At 38.9% G+C, this 21,248-nt stretch overlaps 1 protein-coding gene across 5 annotated transcripts in view; it reads left to right on the top strand.

Moving 5' to 3' along the window:
• Positions 1-21,248, top strand: part of psda (pleckstrin and Sec7 domain containing a) — a 57,035-nt gene that overhangs the window by 21,864 nt on the left and 13,923 nt on the right. For 2 of the 5 annotated variants that reach the window (XM_066678692.1, XM_066678691.1), the window contains exons 6-11: positions 1,925-2,110; positions 2,267-2,347; positions 3,712-3,824; positions 5,171-5,229; positions 5,356-5,445; positions 19,507-19,550. In XM_066678692.1, the coding sequence (XP_066534789.1) occupies positions 1,925-2,110; positions 2,267-2,347; positions 3,712-3,824; positions 5,171-5,229; positions 5,356-5,445; positions 19,507-19,550 (573 nt within the window). Of the gene's footprint in view, positions 1-1,924; positions 2,111-2,266; positions 2,348-3,711; positions 3,825-5,170; positions 5,230-5,355; positions 5,446-12,682; positions 12,815-16,853; positions 17,469-19,506; positions 19,551-20,557; positions 20,652-21,248 lie in introns of those variants that run through there. The other 3 variants (XR_010804045.1, XM_066678693.1, XM_066678694.1) reach the window with 3 other exon arrangements.

Here is a 21,248-nt window from a genome sequence, read left to right as displayed (position 1 = left end):
TATTATGTTTTAAAAGTGATAATCCAGTCTTAGTTTTACTACAGACAGTAGTCCACCTGTTTCTCTGCATACTTTCTTATCCCCATTTCAACCTACTCTTCAATGGTCAGGACCACCACTTATGTGGTGGTGGTGTGCTGATATGACTGGATCAGACACAGCAGTGCTCCTGTGGGCTGATGAAGGACTAGAGGATGACCAACACAAACTGCAGCAACAAATGAGCTACTGTTCCTTACTTTACATCTACAAGGTGGACCAATGAGGTAGGTATGTCTTACAGAATGGACAGTGAGTGGAAACCATGTTTAAAACCTCAAGCAGCACTGCTGTGTCTGATCCACTCATTCTAGCGCAACCTACACTAACAGCATCACGGCCACGTCAGTGAGTATGATCCATCACCCAAAACATACCTGCTCTGTGGTGTTCCTGTGGAGTCCAGACCATTTGAAGAGCAGGGTGAAATGGGGATACGAAAGTATGCAAAAAAGCAGATGGACTTCAGAGTGCTTGTGTATGGTCAGTGGAGCTGTTAAAATGGAGTGGATACACACAGTAGGTGTTATTAGATGACATAACAGTAAAGTAAGTGATTACAAACATTTAAACCGTAATGGACTAACTGCTCTTAAAAATGTTTGTGGGTGTGCTCTAATTGCTAAACCATGCTGTATAATGACAACATTGTGACTCTATTCCAGATATTCCAGTTGTCTGGGAGCTGCTGTAGGGCAGAGGAGTGTCAGTTAATGCTGTTTATTATTATTTTTTCTCAGAGTGCTCTCCACACCCAGTAAGACTTAGCAGAAAGAGCTCTATTCTGTACTTTTCCTTCTCCTTTGTCTGCTTTGGAGAGGGGATCACAAAGCCATTGTGTGAGGAATAAACAAACTGCCCTCCCGTTCTCTCTCTCCTCCCACTCCCCTGCACGAAAAGAGGTGAATACAGAGGCATTTGGAATGAACCAAAAATAGACAATAAGGAGGGGCGCTCATTTCCGTGGCTTTTAGTCCCTAGGTCGTCAGATTGCGCAAGGTAGAGAGCAGGAACAGTTCTTAGAGGTAGTGGAGTGTGAACGCTGAGGTGCGATGGTGATTTTAAGGTAAGGGGATCATGTTTGGCACTTTTGCTCATAAGCTGTATTGGAGTCAAGGAATTAAGTGTATTTGTTTGTTCTCATGCATTACATTCTGGTTGTAACTTCGAAGAGGGGTTTGATTTATTTGTTGTCACTGTTACCACTACTGAACGTCCAGCATGTTTGTGCATCACTTTATATGCTTATGATCTTTACTTTTGATTTAATGGGTCTATGTTTTTGTTATTAGGGCTGTAGAAGTCTATGCTGTCTATGAAAATCCTAAGTTGAGCTGTGTTTTATTCAAACTCTTGTGAGTCTTGGGTGACTTTGTTTAGGTCTCAAACATGTCATGATTACAGTATAAGCTCAGACCTCTTACAGCTGTTCTCTGAAAATGATGTCAGCTGTTTTTCTACATAACAAATGGTGAAGCCAACATTTAGGTTACATTTTCTATGAATACCATGAGAAGTTTCTGCTGTACTACTTCTGCTGTGCATTGTCCTAAAACACTTCCTGCCAGTATATCTCACTTATGACCGTGAAAGATCTATTAACTCTCATGTATCATTGCATTCATATCAGGACATCTGTCAGGCAGTATGATACTAAAATAGGCTTCAGAGAGCATTTGCACGGATTAGATTTACACACATGCACTCATGCAAATAGATCACTGCTTACACACAGTGTCTAATGTAAGCTGAGCCATGTTAAAGAAGTAAACATTTTTTCCCCCTCTTATTCTTCATGACACTTAACCAAATCTGACCACACCGCACTGTACATGTTTGTCATTAAGCTGAACAGTAATCACTGTTTTTATTTCTCTGTCCACAGGGAGCGTCCATCTCGGGTCGTCTCACAGTATGACCCTGAGGAGGCAGAGCACTTGGCTCTGGGCAGCAATGACCCCATCGCCAATGGCAACAAGGCTGACCTGCAGGCTGCCAAGCGACTGGCTAAACGCCTCTACAACCTGGATGGCTTTAGGAGGTCTGACGTCACCCGGCACCTCAGCAAAAAGTGAGGAGACCTTTTATCAGTTTTATATATATATAATGCTGCAGTACACATCTGCTATTCAGTAATAGGATTGTTAAACACTATTGATACATAGTTAAGACAGGTACACAAATCTTATCCTTCAATATCTCTTGTTTTCCCTTGCTTTCCTTGCAGTAATGAATTTAGCCAGATGGTAGCAGAGGAGTATCTAAGTTATTTCAACTTTTCCGGACTGACTGTGGATCAGGCTCTGAGGTAAGTGCACTTAATGTAGCCTTCAGAACTTGTGATGGTTTGAAGCTGAAGTATGATTCTTTTGTTTCTGCACTAATGTTATAATATTGTAATGGAAACTAATACTCATTGTTAAGTGGTTGTTAAGGTTTTGACCCTACTGGTGACATCACTTAATGATACAATTACGTTGTGCGAATGACTTCATAATGCTTGGGTACAGGATCATAATGCTTGGATATTATTAAAGGCATGGGAATTATTATTTACTGCATGAGAACAACATATTTAAGTTATGGGAACAACATAGTAAGTCTAGGGAATGAGTGTTAATGTAAGAGGACAATGATTTATTGTGTGTGAAGATCATCTGGTTTAGCTATAGCTTGACAACCTAAGCATATGGATCAAGTATCTCTTGTTCTGAATTGCAGTAGCCCTTAATGCTAGATGTGACTGCAACGTCTTAATCATCTAAGTACTAGTATTAGCATGTATTTCTGACACATTAAATATCTTGTTCCCATGCCTTATATTGTTTCTATGTTTTAGGATCTTGTCCAAATCCATTAAGTTGTTTGCATGCCTTAATTTTATTATGAAGGAATATAACCAGCAGGACTCTGACCACTAATTTTTTAGTTTTTAATTATTAGTTGTCTGGTTTTAAAAAAGTGGGATATAAGAGATGGAAGTGCTCTGACATGTTACAGTGTAGAATTTTCTAAATGTGTATTTCATGTAATCAATTTTACTTAAGTGATAGTCAAAGGTAACTATATAATTAACTGTAACAATATATAACATTTATGTGTTGCTAGTAATTCACCTTTTTAAATGTACATTGCTTGGCTAAAAAAAAACCCACACACACTATTCTACACCCATTTTCCATTTCTTCAGATCCACACACCAGGTGCACTTTGTGGTTCCACAATTACAGACTGTACAACACATTTTGTGTTGGTCATCCTCTAGCACTTCATCAATGGTCACAGGACGCTGCCTAGAGGTTTTTGGTTGTGGTCTATTTTTAGACCAACAGTGAACCTCCTGCACACTTCAGTGTCTGGTGTGTTAGTGTTTGTCAACATACACTAACACACCAGCACCATGTCAGTGCCTCCGTGCTGAGAATTATCCACCCCCCAAATCGTACCAGCTCTTTGGTGGCATTGTGGTGTTCTTGAGCATTAAAAAAAAGTGTGAAAGGGGGCAAACAAAGTATGCAACACAATTAATGGACTTCAGCCTGTAATTGTAGAAACAAAGTGCACCTGCATGGCCTGTTACTTTTCTTCTTTCTCTTCTATTCTCTCTATTATGAGGGCTATGTAGTCATGTGTACATGCTTTTGTAGATATTGATTAATGTCTCATCTTCAGAGTTTTCCTGAGAGAGTTTGCTCTTATGGGAGAGACACAGGAAAGAGAACGGGTGTTGTCTCATTTCTCCAGAAGATACCTACAGTGTAACCCCAACAATATTCCCAGTGAAGGTAATTCTGTGTGCATGTGTAAAAGAGAGAGAGGGTTAGACAGAGAGAGGAAGGAAGTGCTAGTTGACTGCTAAAAAGTGGGGAACCTGTAAATGATTAAATATAACAGACTACATATTTAAAATGATGTTGTATATAATTTAGTAGACTGCATAATTTTTTATCTGAAACATTTCTTTTACATAGATGAGATGCAGAAACCCATCATTATTTAACAGTTGTCAGATTTTCTGTGAAATGACACTAGACAAATCAACAGACAAATAGAAATCCCTTATCAATAAATAGCAGTGGTGTCAACTTAAAATTACTAGGACAGGATAAATATTTTTTTTCTAAGGGTCCTCATTAGATTAAACATATAGCTGTTCTATTTATTAAATATAAATACATAAAAAAAAAACTTGGGAAGGGTTTAGTGATTTGGCCAGATTTCAAATAGTCTGTTACCTATTATTACTGGTTTTACAAAGAGTTGGTGTGATTGGGGAAAATGATTCATTTATAAGACATTCTCAATAGATTAATCATGTCTGTTTTCAATATGCAATATATGAATTATTCCACACTTTATGATAATAAGCCACAGCACCTAAAATGAAGCTAATATACACAGATCAGCCAAAACATTAAAACCACTCCTTTGTTTCTTAATTCATTTTCCATTTTATCAGTTCCTCTTTCTGTATAACTGCACTTTGTCGTTCTGTAGTTTAATACTGCAGTCCATTTGTTGCTGAGCATATGTTGTTAGTGTCCTTTTAGCCTGTTATATATTGTTCATTGCCTCCACAGGACCATCTTAGAACTGGCATTACTTTATAGGGGGATCACAGTGACACTGACCTTGTGGTAATGTGTTAGTTTATCTTGCGTTGGTACAAGTGGATTTGACACAGCAGTGCTGCTGGAGTTTTACTCACCTTGGTGTCACTGCTGGACTAAGATTAGTCCACCAACCAACAATGTCCAGCTAACAGTGTCCTGTTGGCAGCTTCCAGTGACCACTGATGAAAGGCTTAGGGGAAGATGAATAACACATTCAGCAGCAACAGTTAAACTGCTGTCTCTGACTTGCATCTACTTCATGGACCAACAAGTTGGCTATGTCTATTAGAACAAATAGTGACTGGGTACAGTGCTTAAAAATATGCATTATTCCATATTTTAAATATGGGACACTTTTTTGATAATAAGCCAGGACAGCTAAAACGGAGCTGAAATTGTGCACCATCTCAGAAATTATGGTCTAGCTTGTAACAATAACATGATGCATCAAAAGCATCTGCCACCAGATGGCACTCTTTCTCTTAAGTTTGCAAATTATTTTCTTGCCTGTGTTTCAGATAGTGTCCACACACTGACATGTGCTCTGATGTTGCTGAACACAGACCTTCATGGCCATGTGAGTATAACACTGCAATAAATAAATAAAAAAATGTGTTAAGATGGAGATCCTTGCAAAATATTTCCATTTGACAGACACTGGATTAGATTTACAGGTTAAAAAAAAACTCTTTGTTCTGTTCAGAACGTGGGGAAGAGGATGTCCTGTACACAGTTCGTTGGGAATCTGGAGGGATTAAATGACGGCCAGGACTTCCCTAAAGATCTGCTCAAGGTGTGAAAATAAACTGCGCACACATAAAAAAAATACTCAGATCTGAATGCACATTCATAATCTGTGTCCTTTTTTCCCCTCATCTTCATTAATTTACAATCGTAATCATATTAGTTTTCTTGGCTATTAGTTTTGCAGCTATTAATAGAATGATGTGGCCTGAGGGCCATGTTAGAAATATCCTCTTTGTGGCACACTGACTTATACAAAAAGACTTACTGTGCTATGAGAGTCATGCAGTAAGCACATGCTCATATTTCCAATATAATTTGCAGATATGCTGTAGCAACACAGCTTCATGTACAGGGTAATATTTGCTTTTTATTTTTATTTTTTTACATTAATGACATTAGGCTGTCTGTCGAATCAGAGAATGAATCCAAGCCATTAAAAAATAATGATGCCACTAAATACAGGAGTCAGTGATGTCTAGAAAGAGAGGAATACAAATATAAGTGCAATACCAAGCAATTATCACAGCTAATTCCAGAGTCCCAGTGCAGCATTTACACTCATCACTTTGAAACAACCTGACCAGATATATCTGGAAACCCAAACAAGTGTTGTCTCGCCACTTCTTTATACTTTTCTAGATCATGCTTTGCATAGAGCATGGGGATATCAAGCTCATTTGGTGCTGCTCCAGACCATTCACTTTGGTTTGTGTTTTCCAGTGGAAATTATACAAGCTATGTACTTAACTGAATGTGTGTATCCACAATGGGTGAACTTTAATGTAGAATATTTGGGCCTCCTGTTGACCTCTACGGTCAGTGCCTCCCAGTGACCACTAAGGATGCCTTTTCTATGTGCACTGTTAATATGTGATCAAACCCATGACACCAGGATCCTGGTACAGTGTGGCTACGAAAATATTTGTTGCGCAGCTGTGCCACCCAAAATATACTAAAAGTAGCTATGGTTACTAGACTTTTGTGTGGCATTTTTTGGTAGCCATTTTGTACTTCTGTAAATTAGGAATACAAACCATAAACAGCACATATTTTTCAAACGTTCGGTCCAGTTTGATTGCTTGCTTGCATTTTCTTAAATTTCCAGTCACTGCAAATCACAATTTAAAGTTTTTCATATCGTTCCCTATGAATAGAATGGGTGTAGGTGAGGTATTATATATTCTTCTGAGAGAAGAACTGTGAGCATGTATTTCATATGGCTGCTTAAAAAAGGATGATGTTTTTGTTGTTCAAAGAGTGTGAATTCTAGACTATTGAAGTTTTACAGTGACATTAATTCATTCAATTTTCCAAGATATGCTGGTTGTCCACATATGACAAATGTGTGAGAGAACAGGATAATACAGAAACTCTTGTTAGTGAATTGGTTCAACACTACATCTGGAATTGACCATCAATTCAGTGTTGAATGAGCGAGGTTCTCTTTCTACATACAGTGTCTGTCCATCTGAGAGTATTCAGACTGAAACCGACTGAAGTATCTCAGCCTTTCACCAGCAGAAAGAATCAAATAGCTAGAAAGAAAAAAACATTGCTGAAGGGCAAGTTCTGTGGATGGATGTTTTCTTGAGCACGATCTGTGCCAGAATGCAAAATGAATATCAGAACATGTTGGCACATCTGGATCCTTCACAGTAAACATCTCTCAGTCAGCCAGTGCTCATTGTTATACTGTAGAACAGTAAAAGCACTTATTTGATTTGTTAAGATTGAAATAATAAAATGTCCAGCACAGAGCTGAACTTTGATTGAGAATCTCTGGACAACTATTTCAGACAAAGTTATGGCTAAAATATGACTTTTCAGAGTGCAATGAAATCATACCAGAGTAAAGTCATAAATTGGTGATGCCCTGAGGGTGCAAATGTGCTGAAGTCATTCAAAACAAGGGCCTCTACACTGTCTACTAATTTGTGAAAGCTTTTACCATCAAAACATTCACTTGTAAGCTTCATTTCTGCTAGAGAGATTGCTTATTTTGATCACAGTTCTTTCAGATTTCATATAAAATGTTTAACATTTTGTGAATATCTTTCAAGGAACACTACATTATATTTTACCTTAAATCAGCAGCTTCAAAATCATTGTGATGCTCCACCGACCTGTATTAGGGAGAAATAAAGCCTCTGGGCACAGCACTGCAGAAACTGCACTATGAAATCCCCAATGATTTTAGTACAGTGCTGTAAATATAAATTACGATAGTGGGAGCACAAAGAGCAAAAACGCCAAATCTTACCTAATGTTCGCAAATGTAACCAAAACATTTTTTTTTTTCTTTTTTTTTTTATAAAATTCAGATGTAGTTTCCTCACCATTTGTTAGCTCTCCAGTCTATTTGCATGTTGGAAACTGGTCTAAATGTGTTTACAAAGCCCCAGTGTCAGTAAACAAGTAAAAAGTGTCTTGGCTAGGCATGCTAGGCTAACTCTCTCTCTCTCTCTCTCTCTGCTCTAAATTCAGGAGTCTGCTAACTACATGAAAGTAAACAGACTGAAATGATACAAAACTAAACAACTTACCAATGAGATTCTGTGGTAATTCAAACAGTGAATAAAAACTTAATGTAAGCTTCAGCCACTTACAACAACAGTCTTTTTTTTCTACAAACATACCGTTCTGCCTTAAAAGGTGCAGAGCTTCTGAAAATATGAGTAAACAAACCAGAGGGAACAGCAGCTCCCCACATTCATAGGTGTTCCCTTTTGAATTATGAAATACATTACACTTGTGTCTTCTGTTCAAATTACGATAAGTTTAAACTTAGAAAACTTTGAAAATTAGAAAAATTCTGTTGCAGTTTTTTATCACTACTGTCTATCAGTCTGTATTTTTATGTGACCCCTTTGTTATTTCTTTGTTATTAATTGTTACATTTAGTGTGGCATCATTAGCAAACTGTTGATGGCAGGTTGTTAATGTGTTTAACAGCGTAGGCATGTGTTAAAAAAAATGGATGTGTTAATAAGTGGGCTGATATAACTGTTCAGTCTGGTGATTCCCGCCTCTTTGAAACTAATTATAAATGTGCTAAAATGGTCTGATATGTAGTGTGTGTGCAGACACAGTTCAAACGGGCTCAGTCCGAGACAGAGAGGAAGGATTTATTTAGCATGTCGCTTAACCTCCTATGTTTCGCCGTGCTGGTGAAATGGCTGTCTATTTTTATCAGTTCTGCAGGATCACAGGGCTCACTGCACAAGAAGAATAGACACATCATGACCGCACCTGAACCATACAGGCCTTTAAATCACTGTGAGATTCTCTAGTGTTGTCCTCCCACTCCCCCTGCATTCAGGCGTCTTGCATTTTTCCTTCTCTCACTTGCTTTCTCTCTCTCTCTCTCTCTCTCTCTCTCTCTCTCTCTCTCTCTTTTCTCTGTTCTTTTCAGTTCTCAGTTCACTCCAGAACAACTTTATTAGCTTTATTAAGTCTGTGTGTATTACCAAAGCATTATAATAACAGCAATAATAGTTTAAGAAAAACTGTAACAAACTATAGCAATAATAATATCTATCTAGATAATACTATGTTTATCATTATCTTCAAAATAAAAAAAAATATTGTTATAATTCTAACTATACTAATGAAAAATAATATACATTTGGAATTATTAAAATAATTGTTTAGTGTTGGGGTTCTGTAGTGTGAGAGGTTACAAAGGGTATTCATTCTCTCTCTCTCTCTCTCTCTCTCCATCTCCCTCTCACCCTCCCTCCCTCCTCTAACCCCCGCAAGCTCTAAAACTATCTGCCATCATCTTCATTGTTTCACCCTGTAATCTTGTGGAGCACTGCTGAACTGTGTTTAGGGCTGTCTCTGTAATCCTCTGGAGTTCACCACTCACACTTTGTCTGCCATCATCCTGGCCTCCATTTTCCTTTTCTCTCCCTGCACCTCAGTTTGTTTTTGTGTGCGTGTGTGTTCACACTTAATGCATTCATGTCAGTTCTGAGTGCTCACTATAACTTCCTCACTATACGAAACACCTCGGGTGGGGTGGCCTGTAGGTGTGATGGTGAGTGGAGGGTAGCTTGCAGTACATGCGTTACAAGGATTAAACACATCTGGGTAGCTTGTGGAGTATGCTGAACAGGCCAACCAGTATATAACTGTGGAGTAAGATTACTGTCAAAAATAAACATGTGCATGCTCATCTACATTCATACATAAATATTTAAGTTGTACTGAAAAGTCTGTTTTGTACGAATACAACTTAAAAAATATGGTATTATAAAGGTCCTTACAACTTGAATTATATTAGGTATGAACACGAATTAAAAATTCAAAAATACGTCACTGGACTCAGGCAAAATGCATCGAGCAGATGTCTAATCGATTCTGTAGGGTGTGCATGCGTGGTCTGCTGCAGGTTGTTTTGAACTGGTGGTGGCGGCAGGGTCCGATTGCATTTTATTAGTTTATTCTTGGACTGAATGGCGAATGAGAGAAACAAAAAATGGCTTATTTATAATTTTCAGTTTGAACACACGGTTCATTATTATGAATGGGATGTGTGGGTGTGCTTAAAGCACACTTTGCACTTCATTGGTCAGTCTCAGTGATAACCTGTTCTTTAGCAGAGAAACCTGTTTTTTTTTAACAGATTATATAATCATCTTTTAATTAAGTTTCATGAAATTAAATACGTTTTTTGTGCTCAGAGTTTTAATTATAGATAATGAACAAGGAAATTTTTCTGTTATCTGGCATTGTAATTCAACCACAGAAAAATATGTTATGTTTTAGATTATTATTATTATTAATGCTCCAGGCACAACAACTTCCTACTGCACAAGCAGAAAAAAATTACAAAAAAAATATAACACATATATTAATAAATAACCAAAATAAAATGAAATAAAACTCAGATGATGTTACTTTTAATAAATGTTTTTTTTTTTCATGAATATAGTAATCTCTCTGTGAACTGCACAATTTCAGACTGAACTGAAAGTTTATTATTCTACACACCAGTGGTTCCAGGCAGGCAGTGGTTCACGTTCTTCGCTTCATAAATTTCATACTCTATAAGGCATTATTCAGGTATTATTCAGTCAAGTGTTCAGAATTCTATATAGTATGGGAAATATTTGTAATCCTTGATTTTGAGAAATAATGGAATGAGAATGTAAAGATGAAATAGATTAATATGACTATGAGATTAATTTAGTGAAGTTGTTGTTGTGACTGTGATTTGAGTGTTCACAAGTTGACAAACTAACTGCTTGATGAGTGATGTCACAGGTGTCATTGATAGTTATAGTTATACAAGCTCTATGATTGGACCTGGAGAAATGTATGGAGGTTACAGAAAATTAAATTGGATTGCAAGGCAAGTTATTTTCAAGTTTGATGTTTTGTTGTTGGTCTGTAATGAACTACTGGTCTGGACCTGAGCCTCACTACTGAGTACCACTGGTCGAAAGTTAAGCTGCATTTGGGTCTGAGGTGTTGGTCTAAACTTTGTCTAAAACTTCATTGCCAGACTCTCTAGCTTAACCTGTCCTAGATCGCCTACTACTGCAGGACAAGGAATTTGAATGACACGCAAAAGTACCAATTCTGCTATTTTGACCTGATGTCTAGAAGGAGGCAGAGTCAGAATGCAACTGGCAGAATCCTGACAGTGAGGCTCTGAAAGTATCAAACTTTCCATCATCGTGTGGGCAGAGTCTGCATGGGGCCTCAGTCCCTGATAGAAGTGCACTGGAGGAAGTTACAGTGATTGGAATACTGTAAATACAGAAGTACAGTAATAAAAAAATGTGAAGCTTTATGTTATTGATTCATAGAGGAACAAGTTCTTAAAGAAAATTTCAAGGACATGTTCTACCATGAGCTTCTTTTGAAAAGGTGTTATAAATAACCATCTGGAATTTGCTCACGCTTTGTTCCCATGGCAAGACAGATTATTATTATTATTATTTTTATCTTTTGTGTAACATGAATGACAGATAGACACCTTAAATGTGCCTTTTGTTTCTAGGTGGTTTGAAAGCTGACTGCTTTTTTTTTCCCCATTGTGTGACTTCCCCGCATACTGAGGAAAGCCCCACCATGGTGGTTTTTGCCACTCCAAGAAGGTGCCCTAAAGTTCGATAGCCAGTTAGCAAGCCAAAAGTCCCCTGGATCACATGCCCCCACCAGTCATTACTATTCTTTTTTTTTTTTTGGACAAATTGACAGTTTGACAGGTATTTGACATACAAGCATTGAATATGATTTTTTTTATTTGTTATTTCCCAGAACAAAAAAAAAAAAATATATATATATATATATATATATATATATATATATATATATATATATAAATAACAAATAAAAAAAATCATATTATATATATATATATATATATTTTTTTTTTTTTTGTTCTGGGAAATAACAAATAAAAAAAATCATATATATATATATATATATATATATATATATATATATATATATATATATATATATATATATATATATATATATATATAAATGTATATGTATATGTGTATATATATATATAATGTGTGTGTGTGTGTGTGTATTTTCAAAATGGGTTAACGCTGGGTTCCAAGTTTCATAATTTTTTTTAGTTGATCCTCTAAGTGTATACTTTCCTAATTTAAGAACTAGCGGAATAGACTGGCATTGGCAAGCTTGAATTTTGTGGAGATGTCTCCAAAACTGGCAAATATACCGTCTATAAACAGGCCATTGAATTTGTTTAGGCAGAGCTTCTGCCATTCTGCAAAGGTAGAAACTAATTTAGCTGGGGGAAATTGATGATTATTAGTCATTACAAGGCCAAATCCCTTCCCTGACTGTATTGCTCACAATGATTGCAGCAACCAACATGACATATGCTGCATACATTATATTCTCTCATTGCTGCCTGGGCTAAATAGTTCAGAACTATGACTGGGGATTGCTTTTAAATGAAACGTAATCCACAAGCAGTTTTCCCTGTTGGTTATTTGCTTGCTTTTTCACCCCCACGCCTTCCTCGTTACCATGACAATCAATGTGGCGACCACATTCTGAACATACAGATCAGATTTAGTCACTTTAAACTTGTTTTGACACCTGCGTATAAAACACTTGATTTAAGAAGCAAATACGTGTTAACAAAGCTGATCAAAAATACAGTTGTTTATTTATGGCTCTACTTCTTTCGAAGTAAAAGGCAATTGGCATCCTCTATACAGAGCTAAAAGTGGATTCTGCCAAGGCTGTAAAGAACTCTTTATTGTTTTAATCTCCACCTTTTTTTTTAGATACTCTAGCACAGCGTGTGGGACGGAGAGGTGCTGAGATGTTTGGGAGGCAACAGGTGAAGCTTTGCGTTGGTGGGCAGCTCAGCCGCAGAGAGATCTGCCAGCCTTCTGAGCTCACTTAGAGGCTGAGCGTGGAGAAGGAGGGAGGACAGAGGCTCGCAGCAGATGGGAATTTGGCTGCCATGCAACCTCCTGCTGAGATGAGCCTTTTGTCATGGTGTTATCATAAAGGCGTTGCAAGCCTCTCTCTCCCTCTGTCTCCATCTTTTCCTCCCTCTCTCATCCCTCTCTTTCACTCCCATTCTGTTTTTTTTCTCTCCCTCATCTCGTTATGTTTTATCGCCTCTCTCAATTTACAAGTTGTTTTCCTCTTATACTATATTGCGAGGGGAGTATAATTTCTCTCTGTCTCCGGGGTTGAGATTATGCAGGATATGTAAATATAAGTGGAGAGCTCTGCATACATTACCACGCTGCCCTTGTTGGCTGCCAAGCAGGCTTTTTTCACCACCGCAATGGCTTTCATTTGAATGTTAAAAACATGCTTCAATGCATATTCTGGTTTAGTTTAAAAAAAAATAGCTAACGATGCGAAGTTTTTTTTTTTTTTTTTTTTTTTTTTTTTTTTTTTTTCCCTCGTTTGGCTCTTTTTTTCCACTTGAATTACTATAAACTAGTCTGAAACCGAGCTGCACCGGTGATGACTAAAATAAATTCTAAATACCACTGTCATTTTCCATTCAGGTGCTAGAAGAGGCACTGGTTGTTGGGTATCCAGTCTTGCTTCTCGAGTATCCCTGGAAGTCCATTCCATCTGATCTGCACTTGAGTAAACATCAGATTTTGAAAAAAAAAATTCAGATGAACATTCATCATCCAAAATATCTCAAATACCCTCTTGTTTCTTCACTCACTGTCCCTTTAATCAGCTCCCTTTACCATATAGATGCATTTTGTATTTCTACTACAGACTGTAGTCCAAGTGTTTCAGCGGTGCTGCTCGATTTTTTTTAACCCTTCTGTGTTACTGCTTGATTGAGAATACTCCAGCCAACCACATCCGGTGGGCAGTGTCCAGTGACCATGGATGAAGGACTGGTTGATGACCAATACAAATTGCACTGCAAAAGAAAAGCTACTTTCTCTGACGTGTCTCAAGGAGCGGACAGTGCTTAAAAACTCAAGCAGCACTGCTGTGTCTGATCCACTTGTTGCAGTGCAACAAACATTAACACAGCATCAACACATCAGTGTCAATTAACTGCAGACAATGATCCACAGTCCAAATAATACCTGCTCACTAGTGATCTTGATAATCGAAGAACAAGGTGAAAAGGGGGATTACAAATTATACAGAGGGAAAGATGGACTACAGCATGAAATGGTAAAACATGTGCACCTCAATGGACAGTATGTGTAGAAACAAGGACACCATTTTAATATTATGGCTGGTGTATATAAGGCTGTATACAACCACTCTAAGACTGTGGTTGGGAACCAGAGTGCTGTATCATCATTCTACAGGCCCCCCATTTGCCCCCTTCACTAGTGGAAATGGACTGTGCTATTTTTAATTTCTATTAAAAACAATCTAATTTCTAGTGAGCAATGAGGGGTTAAAGTAGACATAACTTTGACTGTGCTGAGATGGCATACAGCACACTGCAGCTTTCTTTCATAAAGAAATATGTACAGCGATAAAACAAGCTTTTATTAAAGACATGCTTGCTCATCACTTAAGACAAATTTCCATTTCAGAACATGCAAAAACAGCATTTTACTGCTTCTGTGAAAGGGGTCAGAACTTAACTCTGAATAGTTCTAGGTAATGACTATTCATTTTGTTTTAATACTGTTTACATTTTCTTTATTTTTCTAAGCTAAACTCTACATTTAAGATTTTTCTGATGCTTTTTTCTTCTGATCAGGACATTCCAGAGCTCCTGGCCGGACGACAGAGCAACACAGCACCAGACAGGGCAGACCGGTGACAGAGAACAGAGAGAAGCAGGTCACAGTTAAATAAAGAGATGTACAGTTTCCTCAGGCTGTGTGGGAGTGAGGGAGAGAGAAGGGGGGAAGGGAAAGAGTAAAGCAGGCAGAGAGAAAGAGAAGAAAATCTGAAGGCAGGTAGAGAGGAGATGAGTGAGAGTCAGAGACAACATGGTAGAGGGAGGAGCTGGGGTCATGTAGAGAGAAAAGGAGAAATGGTACAGAGAGAGAAAAAAAGCAAGGGGGGGAAGGGAGAGAGTGAGAAGCATGGGTCAGGTAGAGTCAGAAGCAGAGAGAGGTAACAGAGGGCGGGTCAAAGGAGAGAAAAATATATATAGAGAGAATACAGAATGAGGGACAAGGAGAGAGCGAAATAAACAGCACAAGAAAAGGGGGGTGGCAGAAAAAAGAGGGAAGAGATAAAGAAAAAATCAAGACAACAGCTCTAGAAAGACAGGCCTAACGTGGGAATATATAGCATATCTTTATTTTTGTCAGTGGACCTATTGACCTAATTACTTCATGAACCTGCTGCTGAGATTTATTCCTGATTGTGCACTCGCAGCTCAGCCACCGCTTTTCCAGCTCTTACGGGTTCACGATGATGTGAACGAAAGACTTGTTTGCTGCCATCTGATTCATAGTCGCTAAGGAAACTAATTCCATGGCGCTATTTAATATAGCCTGTCTCTTACTCATGAAAACACAGCAACAGGTTTTACTCTCAACCTGCAAACATCTGTATTTGATGTCTTTCTCTCTCTCTCTCTCTGTCTTTCTCTCTTTTGCGCACATAGAGAGGGAGAGAGGGATACTCCTGATTTTACATTTGAGCCACGAGCTGCGCTGTAGTGTAAATTTTTTTTTTTTATTATTATTATTAAAGTGTCTGTGTCAGATTCTAAATCTCCCCCTAAAAATCCTACTCAACAAATTGAGACTCTAATAAAAAAAGCACCAAAACTACTGAGATTTTATAATAAATTAAAAAAGACCAGTTCACACTACACATTTATCTCCCTTCCAAAAATTCAAGAAAGTACTAGCATTTTAACTCTATTGTTGTAATTTATATTTGACATATTTTTACAAAATGAATGCCCCCCACACTGCACCAGATTCAACTTGGTCATTGATAAAACTGCGAAATCAGTTTTTCAGATCTGCAGCTACCTGCTTGTAAAAGCATTAAGTTTGTAAACAACTGCGATGGTTTAGAGGTAACTCTCGTTCAGGAGAAGCTCTGCTGGGGAAGTCAGGAGCTTTGTATCTGACGGATGTTTGGCGGTGGGTGTGGCCTGAGGGGATTTGAGACCTGTGATTGGTTGTCTCTGTGCAAAGGCAGGCACAACTGAGAGAGCAGTATAGAGAGAGGGAGGGTGAGCGCTCCTCCTCCGTCACTTCTCGTCCTCACTGTGATTCAGTTCTGTCAGAGTCACGGCGGAGGAGGCTGGAGAGGAAAGCGTGCAGCGAGGAAGGATCAGCTCGCTAAGTCCATGTTTGCTTCTATCCATTTTTCTTTCTGTGGCGCATGAGAAAGGAACGGCAATAAAGAAGGTGGGAAAGGAAAAGCATCAGGAGAGAGGATACACAGTGGAACAGAGGGATACGGAGGAAAGGAGGGACTATACAAGGAGAAGTGGGATGCCTTTACAGTCCACCTTATATTAGCCATCAGGAGATGGACACAACCCTTTCTGTCTGGTTGTTCAGGAGGAGAAAAGCCATGGATGATGCCATTGGATCATAGATTCCATTGTAAATTAGTGTTAATTGGGGGGGTTTCTCAGGGCCCAGGACTTCTACACTCAGAACAGATGTGTTAAAGACTTTTAATAGTGTCTACTCGCGTTCAGAACCAAGCATTTTGTGGTACCTGGAAAATGTTTTAGGGATCTTGGTGATACAATATATAACATCAACAAAATTAATATTCCTGACAGTGTATCCTCTGTATTCTGCTGTGTGCACTCCAGCTGTCCCACCTCTCTTTTGCCTCTTCCTCCATCCCGAAAGGGGAACACAGTGGTGACGTCACATCAAGAGGGAGTTTTGGAATGCTAGTGTGAGTGCAAGTGAGAATCAAAGCGCCCCACTCCTCCTCCATCAGTATTTAATGTATAGATCTCTCACCACTAATTAGAGCCTTTCTCTCCTGTGATTTGTCCTCCATCTGCAGAGCACCTGAGAGCGTGTGTGCTGTAGGCGGAATAAATAGGAGGATGCACACATGTAAACAACAGCACAGGGTCAGCAGGAGAGCTGCAGCCCCAGCGCTTCCTCCATCCTCACACTCTCATTCAAACACGAGAGTCTGACATACCACGGACAAGAAGGAATAGGACCGGATCTATAATGAAAGAGCTGCAGTGTCTGGAGAGGCTCTGAGGAGTTGCTTTGGGATTTTTCTGAGACCTAGATAGTGGAAAACTGAGGCATTACTCAGCTGACGTCGGAGCTCAATAACGTTTGTGACAGGAATGCATTTAGACAAACTTTAGTGCTTGGTTTCAGTTTATTTTAATGTTATGCCAAAGAAAACCTACAGACATTCTTAACTTTACACATCCCCTTTAAGACAATGCAACTATTGCACAGGCACACTGGCCAAACCATACAAAGTTGAGTGCCCAATGGACAAAAAAATATACAATAATATAAGCACAGAACATAAACAAATCTCAAACTGTGGAGAAACCAGGGCTCAAGGAGCACCCTTACATTTAGCTGCTTCAGACCCTATCTAGCAACTCCAGGGCTCCTCAAGTTCCTTCTGTTTTTTCTTAAAGTCTGGCTGGAGGTACAACATGATTGGGGTGAACAGTATTCACTCTGCAGGGCGGCTGCGCTCTCGCTCGCTCTGCTCGGTCAGGTGTGGCCGGGACTTCAGCGTCATGGACCCATTCCGCTACACCAAAGCCCCTCGCTCACGGTCCCTCAGACCTTTGGCCTTCCCTGACCTGCTCGGCAAAGTGCAGGACGGCCAGAACCACCCACAGACCCGCAAGAAGAAGGAGAAGGTAGCAAGTGCAGGGACAGGCCACACTTACAGCCTCATTACCTCACATACTCAGTAAATATTACCACATGGTGTAATTTGTCAGGTTGAACTGATGAATAACTTTTAGTGCATGAAAATACTATGTAATGGCACTACTGGTTACCTGACTTTATAAAGATTAATAAGGGTTTAAAGGATGCATATGTTGTATAATTATTCTGGTGATGAATGCAAGTCTTTTCAGTTTAAAGTTGTTCTTAAAAGTGATTGTTCACGCACCCAAGTATTTTTTGCCTTTTATTTCCACATAGGTTTGGGCAGTCTAACAGTAATTCTGTATATCGTGAAATAAAAAAAAAAAGAAAGAAAGCAGTATTTCAAAGTTCTACCGTGTCTGATGTGCAGTGTCCCTGTTCTGTGCCTGTGTAGCTAGTTCATTTCAAACTTTTGTGCATTCATGTGCACTTGTGAGGGCTACAGGGAGAGGGTGCTGTGTGAAATCACTGACTGGTGATTTCTTGCACAAACTTGTGGAAGAAAAAAAAACCCAAACAAACACAATAGCCCGCCATAGTTGTGAGTTTATATATAATAATATCCAGTTGAAGACTTTTCAGCCCACCTTGTGCTCACAGATAGATATGAAGCTTTATCCTCTAAACTTGTGTGATTTGAGTCTCAGTTAGCTGGAACACGGTCTGTGCTGTTTAGCCTAATTCATAGTAGTTGTGCTGAGCTGAACTGCCACCCTGTCATACTGTATAACATGTTAATATTTTTGAGACGGTGTGGGGGGAAAAAAGTGGATACGGCCCATCCCTAGTTTCTTGCGATCACTTTTCCGCATGCCCTCTTGTGATTGCCTTGCACAGTTTGTATTTTTTTTTTCTTCTAGTTTAAAGGTGAAAAAAAAAAAAACTTTTTTTAAAATTCAGAAGAGGTTTCCTTCTGTTTGTGAGCTGGAAACTGGTCTAATGTGTTTACAAATCCGCAGTGCCTGTAAGTTATTTATAAAAAAAAATAAAAAAAACTGATCTCTATCCAGTATGCTAGGCTATCTCTCGCTCTGCTAATGGGACAGAAAGGCACCTGTCGTTTTTTGTTTGTTTGTTTTTTTTTAGACAAAATAGAGGACTCCTAACATTCAAAAGCATGAATTGATATCAGGATATTGATCTGTTCCTGTTCCATAGGTGGATAGTATTGACATATTTGCTGTTTTGTATCTCCAAACTCAGGAGACAGCTAACTGCATTACTTAATGTGCTACAAAAATAAACATACAGACAAATTAAACTCCAGCCACATTCGTACCATTGCACCTTTTAAAAGATGCGGAGATCCTGAATGTGAAACATCCAGAGAGAATTGTTTGCCCACAATCGTAGGGGTCCCCTTTAAATAAACCGATAGAGGAGTTATGGCATGTGCATGTTCAGAGTATGTCACAGATATATAACATTCATATCACAGAGTAGATTTAGAGCTCTCTGTGTGTTACCATGTTTGGGTTTGTAAGCGCTTGTTTTATTTATTCAGACTAACTATAAGAATTCATATGATAAGTATATTTCTATTTCTAGTTTGTTTTTTCAAAATGACAATGGATATTTCTATAATAATCCATTAATTTACAGCATTGTTAGACTACGTTCAGTTATGTAGCATCAAATACATGCACAACATTAGAGACACGTCATTATATTATACAGAGAGCAAAGCAAATGAGACTACAGAAATGACGGCCACTTGGGCCAGTTCAAAAAGATGTTCATAAGCAGTGGTTTATTTCACAGTTGTGTTATTCTCTTGTTTTCTTTGTCCTTTCCAGGCGCTCTACAACTCCATCAAGAATGAGAAGCTGCAGTGGACCATGTGAGTCTGACATTTTTATTACTTTTTAGCCCAGCCTCCAATCAGCTTCTTAGAAATAAGAGCAAGAGCGGTCACGTCTGAGTCTTATCCTAAATATTTCTGACCGATGAGGCACTAAGCTGCGCAGTAGCCCTGATAAAAGAGGGCAGGCTGCCTATGAGGAATAAGTGCAGATGCAGTTATGTGATGTGGGAGTAATGGTGGTGTTATTCTGAGGCGAGACGTCTCTAACCTGGGCAAAGCTGTGCGATGCCCCTGATTTACACTTTGGCTTTTCAGATTTTGTTGCCATGGCTACAGCTCCCAAGTTGCCTCACTGTAATTACAGGTTGAAATCTCTCACTGCCTAATACACACTCTCAGCCTCACACTCACTCAGAGAGAGAGAGAGAGTGAGATTCCCTGCTGCTTGAGGGCTCCAGGAGGGTTTTGGTGCAGTTTCCTCTGAGCTGTGAATGAGGGAGGAGAGCACTAGATTCATCTCTTCTCTTATTCTCTTTCATTCAGCAGCAAATGTTTCATCTCTCTCTCTCTCTACATCCCCAAGCTCCTCATTTTTGGCTCCCTTTTTTTTGCTTTCTCCCCTCATTCACTCACTCGCTCTCATTTCATTCCCTCTGCTCGTACTCTGTTTTTTTCTCTCTTTTATGTATTTTTCTCCCTCTTTCTCTCTCTTAAGTCTTTCTGCATCTGGCACTTTCTTGAATTCTCTCTTTGTTTCTCTTTCTCTCTTTCTCTTTCCAACACTCTTTCACTACACTGAGTATAGTCTTGTTTTTTGATGATTATTGTGGCTGGTTTCCACTGTTTCTTTACATTATTTATTTATATATTATTCTCTTAGATAGTTATAATTTCAATCTCATCATTATGTACTGATGACTGAGTTACAATAAAGGATAGTTAAAAGTCAAAGCGCTCTCTCTCTCTCTGCTTCTAGTTGTTTCTTGCCATGTCTCTCTCTCTCTCTCTTTCCAACACGCTTTCTCTTTAACTGGTTCTCTTAGATACTGGCAGGGAGTCCAGCAGTTACTAAGCAACAGATGAGAGCATTACCATTTGGAAGCAAAGGCTACAGTATGTGTACCAGTTGGATGGAGGGTGAGAGAAAGAGAGAGAGAGAAGTAGAGAGAGCGAGCAATTTAAAGGTACATGCCCCAGGGGCCCTTCAGGCTCTTAGGTTGCTGTGCCGCCAGAGCTGTGATGCAGTGAAGTGCTGTTGGAGTTCAACTCCAGCCACTGGGCTATGTGGATAGGACTGAGAGAAAAACACAGAGAGCCATTTCACATCTCTGCCCTTTAACTGTTAAATGACCCTTTTGTTTTCCGGGGGATCTGACCCCCTGCCCAAATATCCTCCTTTCACAGCACTGAGAAGTAGGTAAATAACGTATTGGATTATATTCTTTTCACCAATATTTTGAAGGGGAAAAAAAGTATTGTGATAAGTGATTGTTTAGAATTTGTACCTTTTAATTCTATAAAGTGCGACTCAAACGAAGGATCAAAATGTCTTGTAGTCCCTGAATGAACCAGTTTATTCTCCTTAGAACAGATCCCACATATGTGGGCAGCCTGTTCTGAAATAGGTTTAGTACAGAATCCCTGATGCATTTAGGACATTGTGTATCATTGTAATGAAGAATCATTGGAGCAAATGACTGATTGCTCCTTTAAATATCCATTTTTTTTCCAAAT

This window comes from Hoplias malabaricus, chromosome 8 (genome assembly GCF_029633855.1).
Source record: "Hoplias malabaricus isolate fHopMal1 chromosome 8, fHopMal1.hap1, whole genome shotgun sequence".
Taxonomy (NCBI): Eukaryota; Metazoa; Chordata; class Actinopteri; order Characiformes; family Erythrinidae; genus Hoplias; species Hoplias malabaricus.
The sequence above is the reverse complement of the archived record's forward strand: the minus strand, read 5'-3'. Positions and strand labels throughout refer to the sequence as shown.